The sequence below is a fragment of the Orussus abietinus genome, unplaced genomic scaffold (genome assembly GCF_000612105.2).
Source record: "Orussus abietinus isolate OABI.00-Male unplaced genomic scaffold, Oabi_2.0 scaffold665, whole genome shotgun sequence".
Taxonomy (NCBI): domain Eukaryota; kingdom Metazoa; phylum Arthropoda; class Insecta; order Hymenoptera; family Orussidae; genus Orussus; species Orussus abietinus.
Genome location: NW_019395460.1, coordinates 1 through 11,488, shown reverse-complemented (window position 1 = coordinate 11,488; position 11,488 = coordinate 1). Strand labels below are relative to the sequence as shown.

General features: G+C 38.7%; 2 protein-coding genes across 7 annotated transcripts; one reads left to right on the top strand and one right to left on the bottom strand.

The window, feature by feature from the left end:
- LOC105701502 lies at positions 1 to 4,148 on the bottom strand. Of its 6 annotated transcripts, none has more exons than XM_012428299.1 (4): positions 3,779 to 4,148; positions 3,162 to 3,305; positions 1,717 to 2,662; positions 1 to 1,250 (listed from the first exon to the last, which is right to left on the bottom strand). In XM_012428299.1, the coding sequence occupies exons 2-4, from the start codon at positions 3,279 to 3,281 to the stop codon at positions 235 to 237; spliced, it is 2,082 nt and encodes a 693-aa protein (XP_012283722.1). In that variant the 5' UTR covers positions 3,282 to 3,305; positions 3,779 to 4,148; the 3' UTR covers positions 1 to 234. The 6 variants fall into 6 exon arrangements, with proteins under 6 accessions (XP_012283722.1, XP_012283723.1, XP_012283724.1 ...); XM_012428300.1 differs by having other exon boundaries at positions 3,901 to 4,148; XM_012428301.1 differs by having other exon boundaries at positions 3,981 to 4,148.
- A 4,300-nt stretch (positions 4,149 to 8,448) lies between these two features.
- Positions 8,449 to 11,472, top strand: LOC105701504 (the record flags this gene model as incomplete). The annotated part of the gene is made up of 3 exons (XM_012428303.2): positions 8,449 to 8,597; positions 8,690 to 8,760; positions 8,876 to 11,472. A coding segment is annotated over exon 3 (2,562 nt), but the record flags the coding sequence as incomplete, so codon positions are not given.
- Positions 11,473 to 11,488: the final 16 nt, after the last annotated feature.

The following is an 11,488-nucleotide window of genomic DNA, read 5'->3' as shown; positions in this document are numbered from 1 at the left end:
GCCCATGAATATAGGAGTCGTTTGAACTACGATTTGTGGCTTGAGCAAGGTTCACGCAAATCGCAGTTGAACTGCATTTTAAGTCCGGACTATGAATACGGGCCTTAGACAGTTCGATCCAATACCCTTAAAAAGAAGTCATATTCAAGCCGACTGATATGAGGGATTCACTTGACCTTAATAGACTTGTCTATTTTCAGTTCATTTCTACAATGCTTTTTAACAGGAATTACTTCATCTGCAACCCTGTTGCATCGAAGGTTCCTGATGAACAAGATCATTATCGCAAACAATACGATCATCATATAATGCAGGAACTTCACAAAAAGGACACCTAGGACATTCATACCATCTATCAAGACATGGATGTAAGACCCTGAGACATATTGGACACGACCTGTATCTTAGGGATGATACATGGAGAAATGTTAAAGCGCACCTAGGGAATCTGTGTCCCGAAGAACATGTAACAAGATACCAGTGAAGTTCTGTTATAACATCCCCACAGATCTCGCAGAGCTCTACTTCTGGTGTCCTTATGTGAGACGTTACTTCTAATGTTTTTCTGGCACAATCTGCGACAGGATTACTTTCATTATCTTCACCTGCTAGGTACACATCTAAATACATTCTAACTAACATAATGCACAAAAGATCATTTTCCGTCAAAGCTGAAGATTTAGCTAAACGCTGAACGTGATCAGAAATTGCAAACACGGTCACTAAAGGTTGCACTTCTACAATATCGTCGGTTATAGTCTCTAAGCTACGTTGACTTCTCTTCATTTTAACAGCTTCTGTGATGATAGAAGTCCACATTAACACTCGCAGCTTATATATCGATAACGTCTCCGAGTCTTGACACCGATTTGGAATTACTGAATCAAGATCTCCAGATTTGATGACTTTCAAACGCAGCAGCTCCAGGCAGTCCCATTTATTCGATATAGAAGTTATTTTGCTTCGACTGATTATTTCCAATGGATCCCAAAGCGTTCCCTCCAGGGTGCAGAATCGAAGTTTTGTTGGCTCCCGGACTACCAAGTGATCATACATGCAATGTGGACTACTTACATTGACAACGATACATCGATTGGGCGATGCTGCTAGTCCCAAATATTGCATTCGATCTTTGGGGAAATTATGTTTTGCCATTCTACTGATTAAGCGCCCTTCCTTCAGTCTTATATAGAACAGCTTTCCATCCTGGGTAGTAGCTAAAACTTTATCCTCACTGATTAATGTTAATCCTAAAAAGATTATAAATATCAGACAAATCATAAGCCAAAGTAAAAAAAGGAAGCTCTCATATTCTTAGATACTGGATTAAGGCTTAAATTATGTAAATATGTATTTAAAATATAGTATACATTCTGCATTTGAAATGCGTAAATAAACTTTACTTCGCTACATATATATGAACCAAGCTGCATTCGCTGCATACGCTGGATACAAGCGTATTCTAGCCTCGGCTCCATCTCCACCTCCGCCCCGATGATGGAATTGGCTGCATGCTTCTGCATTTTTTAAATGAAAAATACTGTTACAAAGGTTTCTACTTTAGATTATGACGAAACAATAAACCATAAGATCAAAAACACAATGAAGCAACTACTTCATCATATTGTACTTGGATTTAGTTTCAAATTAATCAATGTAATGCAAAAAAATACAAAATTCAAATTCACAAAAAACATGACATAATACCATTCGTACCAGATATACAGTAGCCTTCAAGTTGTAAGTACTGAAGATCTAATAACACTCCCTTGTTGTCAATATCCAATAACATTAAGAACCAGTTTTTACAGACTAAAACTTTAGCCCCATTCTCATTGTGACTTAGTATTTCCATAAAGCTTACAGGAATGTGGTCTGCATAAGAGCAATATTTTTCTAAGGATTCCAACTGAAAATCATCCTTATTTCGATCTATACAGAGACCTTCGATTAGACCATTAAAATATGCTAAAATTATAAGACATCTATTGCATAAAAGGTCGATCCATCGAATAACATTAATCTTGATATTGTCATCATGCTTCATTCTTGTCTTGAAAACTATAATCGGTGAAATTGATTCACTAAATTCTTGTATCTTTGGAATTTTCCATATTGCTATATCTGTACTGCGATATGCAATAGTAAGGTATGCAAAGCATGTTTGATGTTCGTACAAATTGCTCCATGTCAATGCAGTTGCTTGTAAACGTCTAGCATTTGTTATCAATGCTGAGTATCGATAGCTTTTGTCCATGGAAGGTATATTATTTATTTCTAGCTCTTCCTGTATAGCATTTAACCAGTTCTCCGACAAGTTACATATGGATGGCCACTTTTTGAAAAATCTAGATGGCTTATAGCATAAATTGACAGCTCCAATTGATGTGATAATGGCAAGGAGACAGTTCAAAGGTGAAGCCAATCGCTGAGGAGACCATGCCAAATCAATGATTCTTGGAACAGCTTCATTGGCATCTGGTAGTCGAGGTGTGATAAACTCCTCCATTAATAGAAGATAAAGTTCCTCACGATCTAAAGTCCATACCGTGGAACTAATGCATGATGAAAACTCTTTCATCGGTGACCATTCAGAGGGATAGATAAAAGAACGGGAGAATATAAATGCTTGCTGTGTAGACAATGGTGTGGGCTTCAATTCCTGAAAACCAAAATAAATTGGCTTATCAAAATTCCAGAATAAAGCCATGAATATAAAATGTATTGAATTATTGTTCAGAAATTTCAAATTCATTATTATTGTACGATCACATGTAATCGTCTCATTGAAATATATCATCCAAGTATTTAAACCAAATTAAATCTCCGTTAAGAATGTTTTAAAGTTTAGGCTTAATAAGTATTTCCTTTAGAAATTTTAAAATACTTTATAAACAGTAGGGTAAATCAATATAAATGCAAAATAATGTTTACGTTAAAGAAGATATAATGAAATATTTACATTAACACGTTGAATGCCAAAACAAATGACGAGTGTACTATCGCAAGGCGGTTGGCGGTCACCGGTGACCTCCACGGCATTCAACGTGTTAAATTGTAGATAAACATGAAGTATTTCAAGTAGTACTACTATAATGTTTTAATTCAAATTATTAACAAAGCAATAGATTCAAGCCTCTAATGAATGTTATAAGACTTACAAGTATATAAATACCCTTCTCCGTTGCTATAGATATTTGATTATCTTCCGACCATTTTACAGAAAACATAGCCGTCACTAATGGCGTAATTGGTAAATTGTAAATACTCTTAACCTCCATTGTGCCAAAAATTGCATGACATATCTGCAATGATAAAAGAAAATTATATTCTAACTTCATTAGTATATTGTACTAAATAGAAACAGATTTAAATAATTAAAAGACATTATATTGAGTTGGCAACTAAGTAATTGCAGATTTTTTAATACCATCTATCAACAAAATCCACAATCATTTAGTTGCCAACTCAACATTACTGTTCCAATGAATATATTTGTCTAAAATTTAAAAATATATATTTTTGACAAAGTATTTATTTGAAATCTGCGCTATATCCAAATATAAAATAAAAGTTTCGCAATAAACCGTAAAGCGGTACTTGATATTAACTCAATTGAATAAGTATAAAGTGTAAAATTAGGTTGTGTACCATATCATTTCAACGACAACAACAATCATTACAGAAACCGCCAATGTTTTTGCATTCCTAGATATTTTCCTAGTTGTGTCACTGCTTCGCTAATGAATAACAGTCTTAAACAAGAAGTTAATTTTACCTTCAAATCATTCCATTACGCACACCACATGTTTACTCTATTTACACCCAAATGTAAACATCAGGACAAGTTATAGAGAAAAATTGAAATCGAATAATTCAAATGTTAGGATATTGACTCACGCGTAGTTTGCAGGAAATTTCGGACAGTAACTTGTAAGTACTATCAACTATTTCCACTACGCATCTATTTGAGCACTTACATTACAAATTGTTTACAATAGTATTTGCAGGTTAAAGACGACCGACACGTGGGAAAACGGCATCGTTCAAATCTTAGAAAAAGAATACAGATGTCTTCATAGAAACCCAGTTCCCATATTGATGCTTGATACCCAATAAATAGTAACAAAGCGGGACACTAAATGGCAGCACAGCCGATTTAAAGCATTACAGAGTGAGGAGAAGGGGGTCTTTTACGTAGAGCAAATTGAGCGAAAATGTGAAAAATGAGTAGCTGACGGTATTACGGAACGTTTTTGGTGGTGAAAATGCGAGACCATTCATATGAAGTGACTCAACACAAATTTTTAAGCGAAATGGTAAAACACAAGGTTGGGTAAGTATAATCAGAGATGAGTTGGGAGATTGCTCACGGGCAGGGTCGCGCGATCGCATCGTATGCTGCCCTCTGGTTTCGTACGCATTCGCTGCATACGCTGCATTCGCTGCATACGCTGGATACAAGCGTATTCTAGCCTCGGCTCCATCTCCACCTCCGCCCCGATGATGGAATTGGCTGCATGCTTCTGCTGCCTTCGTTGAATTCCTTCTCTTTCGCTGAACGATATTTAGTCCATTGCACTCGCGGATCGTGCTCACTGTCGCGTCCTAATCTCATTGTCTTCGCGTCGGTTCGGAAACTGCGCGTACACCCCATCTCGTCATCTACGAAGCACCTCGTTACGAGCTCCGAATGCCGTCGATTGAGAATTATTGTACCATGTTGATATACATTTCGAACGTAGTATGCAACACCTCCCTCGCGCCCCCCGCCATTTTCTTAACTTTTGACATCTTACCGCGGCAAATTTTCAGGGGCAACTGGCGATCCGCCGGCCGGGCCGCAATCCCCGGCCGTGACCCGACTCCGTGATTGGACGACGCCACCGGCAAAGGATCGACCAATCACGGTCCTTTATCGGGCCGGTGACGTCGTCCAATCACGGAGTCGGGTCGCGGCCGGGGTTTGCGGCGCGGCCGGCGGATCGCCAGTAGCCCCTGAAAATTTGCCGCGGTGAGATGTCAAAAGTTAAGAAAATGGTGGGGGGCGCGAGGGATGTATTGCATACTACGTTCGAAATTTATATCAACATGGTACAATGATTCTCAATCGACGGCATTCAGAGAAGGTAACGAGGTGCAAGGGAGGCTTCGTAGATGACGAGGTGGGGTGTACGCGCAGTTTCCGAACCGGCGCGAAGACAATGAGGTTAGGGCGCGACAGTGAGCACGGTCCGCGAGTGCCATGGACTAAATATCGTTCAGCGAAAGAAAAGGAATTCAACGAAGGCAGCAGAAGCATGCACCCAATTCCATCATCGGGGCGGAGGTGGAGATGGAGCCGAGGCTTGAATATGCTTGTATCCAGCGTATGCAGCGAATGCAGCGAATGCAGCGAATGCAGCGAATGCAGTGAAAGCAGTGGAAGCAGTAGAAGCGGACACAAAGACGGAATGCAGCCAGAGCCAACGTCGAAGGGAGGCAGATGGAGAGGAGGCCAGAAACCCCAGGTCTCTGCGGAGGGATCTCCTGGGGGAGTACCGCCAGAAAAAGACGAATCGTCCCGTTGGTAAGTCTCAACATTTCTTTCCTCCGATCCCTTCATGTCGCAGGACGAAAGGTCCGTACCGGCACGGGGATCGGTTGTATGTTATGATTTGTTTGAGGGACCGCGAATGGACGGGGAGTGACCTCCCGCCGACTCGCGAGTGGCCGTGTGAACTTTGCTTATTTCTTGTATGTTGATTTAGACTAGGAATAGCTTTCTCCTGGGTCCGCGGTAGATTACGTTTCGCGTTTCTTTATCATGCGCCGGGAAGTCGGACGACCCTCCGACTTCGGGGCCATCGGTTTCGCNTGGCAACCGATGAAAGATGTATGCGAGAGATTTGAGCTCGGGGGTCGGAGGCATCCCGGGATGTCCTCCCTAGATTAGGCTATTTGTCCCCGGGTGGAATGAGAGAGAATCGTGAAGTGAGTGAGTTGGAATGAGTGAGGTTGATTTTTTAAATATAGCTATATAGGTAGGCTAATTGCCTGGAGTGAATGTCTAGATGTAAGTAGGTAGGGCCAGGGCGGGATCTCTTCCTGGGGGTTTGGGAGGAGATCCTGAACCTGGGGTAATTTTCCATCGTCCGCGCTTCCGGAAGCGCGGAGGATGGAAAATTTACACCCTGTGATATATCCGCGATTGTATCAATATTCTTTCAGCAATAAAATTAATTAGACCGCGCTTGGGAATCGAATAAATGTGCAATACGCTCGGACTGCGCATCCTCGGATCGCAGGTCGTCGTTTTGCTAGTTTTTGAATCTGCTCGCGGAATAATTTTTTTTTTTCAAATTCGAAAAATCAGGTGATTGCCAAGCGTTCGAGACGTAGGGGGCTCTGCCCGAAGAGACTGCAAGAGTCGAAGAGGCTATATGCCGAAGCGGCCCCTTAAGAAGAGGGCAACTATGATGGCCTTCCATGCTTTCGAATGGACAGTCATTCATTTTTTTCGCCACGTTGTCCCTCTCATTTTTTGTATATCCTTCTTTCTGGATTGACAGGGAGAGACGGTGAACTATCGTTTCCATGAAATTTTCTCGAGTCTGCATTTAAGTAAGATAAATATATTAGATTTTTGTCACGCCAAGTAATGTATAATTGAATACATTTTTACTGGGTCATTTATACGAGATCGATGCACTGCGAAATATTCTTGACTTTAATGGTAACTTTAGTAAGTTATTAACACTTGTATCACCGTCTCTTTCTCGCTTTCCCAATGGTTTCGTTTGTGCCTTTGTGTTCCCTTTCAGCTTTAGGTGGGCCACTTCAGAGAATCTGGCGACTTCCTGGTGTTTCTTCGATGTTCCGTTTTACCTGTACTTTTGTGCCCCTTTGCAGGTTTAGGTGGATCACCTGGAAGCAGCCATTTTTGGTAAAATCATCACGGGCAGTTAATCGAAATCGAGCTTTCTGCACTTGTTGGTAGAAGATGTTAAAATATGTTAAAGGATGTTTGCGAATTTTTTTCGCGATGCGAATTGCGTCCACGGTAGCTTGATGGGGAAGGTTGTTCGGTTTAAATTGATCTCTCGAGCTAGTGCTTGCGATTTTTTTCGGCGGAGACACAGGGTTTGGAGTTTTTGTGAGGAGTTCATCACTTTTTCAGCTTGGTAGGGAAGGTTGTTGTGCTTAAATTGATCTTTCGAGCTAGTGGCTGCGATTTTTTTCCGAAGAGATACAGGGTTTTGGAGTTTTTGTGAGGAGTTCATCACTTTTTCAGCTTGATGGGGAAGGTTGTTCTGCTTAAATTGATCTCTCGAGCTAGTGGAGTAAAGGTGGAAGACCAAAAAGTAAATTATGGAATGAAACAAATGGACACGATGGATGTTTATAACCTAGCGGATACCGTATGCTCTACGTCTGTCTTGTCCGCCATATTTGATACGTTCTCCTGGTTTTCCACGTTTTCTCCGGTAAACTACTTGATTCACGTAATATACGTCAAAAACTTCGAAAATTATGAAATTACCCAACCCTAGTAAAGCATACAAGAAAAGATAGAAAAATGAACACCGTGAACACCATCTTCCAAGAAGAAGAAGGGAATTACGTGATGCCTCAGACCTATTTTCAATTGAAGCAAGAGAATTTACTAGGATGTACAGGTTAGTTTTTATTATTGGGAGATTATATTACACTATCAAACATTGAAAACTATTAAATAATTCATGCTTACATGACATGATAAGAAAATTATAATGTTGAACTTCTAATTGTAGTACATGTAAATATGAATGTAATACATATATAAAAATATAGATGGACTCGAGTACTATTCTTTACTTTTAACGGCTTTCCATCTTCCCGCGTTTCCTGTCTATAACCAACTACCTCACAATTTTCGATTTACAAGGTATATACCTTTATTTAGCAATATTACTAGACCGGAAGTGCTAATCATCTCGTTCTTTCATACAGCGAATACGTAATTCGTCGAATAAACCCACGTGAGATGAAAGTGCGAGAAGTGAGCGCCCTCGTCAAAAATACTTAATAAACGCTGATAAACGCCCAGAGCGTTTCACTAGCATTTCCGATCTAGTAATACTGTTAAATAAAAGTAGATATGTACCTTGTAAATCGAAAATTGTTGAGAGGTAGTGTGTTATAGGCAGGAAAGGCGGGAAGTTGAAAAGCCGTTAAAAGTAATGGAAAGGACTCGAGTCTATGCTTCACCATATCGCTTAAAAATTTATGTCGAGCCAATTCATATGAATGGTCTCGCATTTTCACCCCTAAAAACGCTCCGTAATACCGTGCGCTACTCATTTTTCACATTTTCGCTCAATTTGCTTTACGTAATAGACCCCCTGCTAATAAATCTCATGTTGGGCTATCTATGCTTACACGGTCGAAGGGTTTTGTTTACGAATTTCAAAAAGTGCCTGTTAATTTGATTTCATCAGCAGTAACGGATAAATCTGGAATATTCGATAACGGACAGGGGTTGAACAGAGAAACAAAGAAATACTTTGTCGGTTTGCCCTTTTGTATTATGTAGTGAATACGGTGAATACGTGGGAACAGGTATCTGTTAAAAACTGGTAAGAGTGAGATATTTTTATTTTTTAACACCTTTCTTTGATTTATTAACAATAAAAGTATGGTAATAATATACATTGTGTTGTATATGTAGATGACTGGTCAAGAAGAAGAGTAGATTTAAAATATTTCTTTAAATGGCTTAACCAAGAAATTGTTTTATAGGTATGTCTTTGAAGTCTGTAAAATTTAATGTCATTAATTTTTGTTATTCCTAACTAATTCATAATCTGCAAGGTGAGCAGGAGTAGAATTAACAATTTATTTATTCTATTTTTAGTTTAATATATCCTTGGTTGTGGATCTGTAGGTGCTATGACTTCTATAAGTAATTTGTTCGAAAGAAGAATGGATGGCACTTACATAGTCAATGCGGATGAAAACGAGAGTCTGTTTGAGACACAGAATGCAAATAGAGATATTGTATCTTGTAATGAATCTTCCGAGCAGTCCCAGGAGATTGCAAGTTCTGTTATTTTAGCAGGAAATTGGGATAATCCAAGAAGACATCAATTATCGGAGGAAAAAACTGTATCCTCTTTAGGTTCCACTCTAAATTCTACAATATTAGCAGGACATGTTCCAGCATTGGAGGCTAGTCTTCCTGTAACTTTTACATCACTTACTAAACATAAATCGACGAAAGATATTTATTCTTCCGGAGCCGTACCAATAAGTGATAATAATTCAAACGAACTTAATAAAAGTATTTATGTTTCATCCAAGAAAGATATCAGTGAACAACACGATGTATTGTCCCTAAAAGGTTTTAAAGATGATTCTGATGTAATACAAAGTACAGAAGAAAATGTACAATTTAAAGACAGTATTGATAGTACAAAATATAATTCACTTAAATCTCTTTTCACGCTCCCAAAGGAAAAAGATGTACATTTACCTATTATTAAAATAACTCCACCGGTAGAGGATAAAGCGTGCCTCAAAGTTCAATCAGAAACTGACTATTCATCGAGTAGTGTCGTAAGCTCCACTTCAAAACTCTCTGAAAGTTGGGAAACTGACTTTAGCGAGTCTGAAAAAGGAGTTATCGAAAGTGTTAAAAGTCCTTATGTACGGTGCATTCCATTTATTGACGATTGCCCCAAATCAACCCCATATCCAGGACAAATCAAAAGTTTTAACACAATTATTAGCGAGTCTACTATTAGGAAAGAAAGTTTTAATAAATGTCATGATGCAACGGTTGTTAAATTGAAAGATCAAAGCAAATCATTTTTATCTGTTTTGAATAAAACCTATTCTTCTGGTGCAGAGAGAAACCCAGAGACTGATGATATTATTCCAACACGGTACCTGCAAAAATTTGCTTCCTCTCCAGAAGCTTTTACTAGGAAATTAGTGACTATCATAGAAGAGTCGATTATGGAATGTGATTCGGGCAATAAATCTGGCATGAGTTTAAGTAAATTCACAAAAGAATTCAAGAAGATGTGTAAATTTATAGAAGACGAATCTGTTCCTGAAGGTTTTTTACTTTGTGATACCAATTTGTCTATGCAAGAAGAGAAAAGACAAAATTATAGTGTAGAGGTTGAGTCTCACGAAAGAACAAGAGATGCAAACCAATACAGAAAAGAAGATAGCAAAGCAGCGTTCTCAAACATTGTATCGGCACAACCACATTTTTTAAATCAGTCTCCAGACAAAAATAAAAAAATGGATCGCTTCAAATTTGTACAAAGCAATAAAGTATGGAATGATCTATCTCCAAAGAAAATAGAAATTGATAAAGAATTAAATAACGACAGTATCTCTTCGTTTCTTGAGTGGGAAAATCTTTGTAATGCACTGTATTCGGATCAGGAATGTCCAGATAATAGCCAACCCAGTACACCGTCAGTGGAATTCACTTCTTGTCCAACCGAAAGTGATACTTATTTAACTGCATCTGAGCGACAGATGTCTTTGCTGATGATAGAAAGTTTGGTAGAAAATGAGAATATCAAAAAACTGTCAGGATCGGACATTTTAAAGAACAAGAAATCTCCGAATACTGAACAATTCTACAAACGTAGATTAAACAGCTTAAATAGAAAGGCAACGTCTTCTAAGGATGATCAAGGGTCGTATTCCGAGAAAGAATTAACAGCGAACACATTATTGGAATTAAGAAAGAAACGACAGAGGTGTTTTGATGCAGCAAAGGCAGCGTCAGCTATTACAGAAAAATGTACGATAGATGAAAGTGAAGAATTTGCAGGAAGACAGAAATCAGATGTGCCAAAATCATTGCAGTGCAATGCAAAATTTGAGCGAACGCTTTCCATCTGCGCAGGTTATTATTCTGAGTTGATGAATACATTTCAGTCATATGCCACAGTACCTCCAAAAGTTGAGAATCTCAAACCAAGTGAAAAGACTAAAAGTCTTTTAAAATCCAATACTGCTTCCGTCAACCGTAAACCTGTGAAATCTGTGAAATTGGTTAAATCAACACAGAGAGTTCAGCTTGGCGCCAGTAAAAATTCTGCTTCGACAGAAAAAGGCAATACTATGAGGACAGTCAGTTGTAAAACAACATTGCAAAGAAGAGTGCCTAAAGCTTTACCTACTGAAAAGACAAAACAGTTGTCTTCGAATGTAGTTCAGAAAGACTTCAGAAAGAACAAGGGCTTGAATACTACATTTTTACAGTTAAGTAGTAAGAAGCGTAAAGCTGAGCATGTATCACCAATTTTCAAAGACGGAAAACATATTGTTATGAAGACGAAAGAATTAAATGAAGCAAAGTCTGAACGACCACAAAGTGTTAAAGCTACTCGAAGTCCACTTAATGCAAATTACTCGCCTCAAAAGTTACCAAAAAATATGTCTCCAAAACCTTTGTCACCTCTGGTTTTACCAAAATCTCGATTAGCAAAAGAGAATAGAC

Bases quoted from the DNA above. Each gene is read 5' to 3' on its own strand.
- LOC105701502 (XM_023433761.1), bottom strand. The intron at 2,663-3,161 runs GTAAGTCTTATA...TTTGGTTTTCAG, and splicing joins AGAAGGGTATTTATATACTT to GAATTGAAGCCCACACCATT. The intron at 1,251-1,716 runs GTACGAATGGTA...TAATCTTTTTAG, and splicing joins TGAAGGCTACTGTATATCTG to GATTAACATTAATCAGTGAG.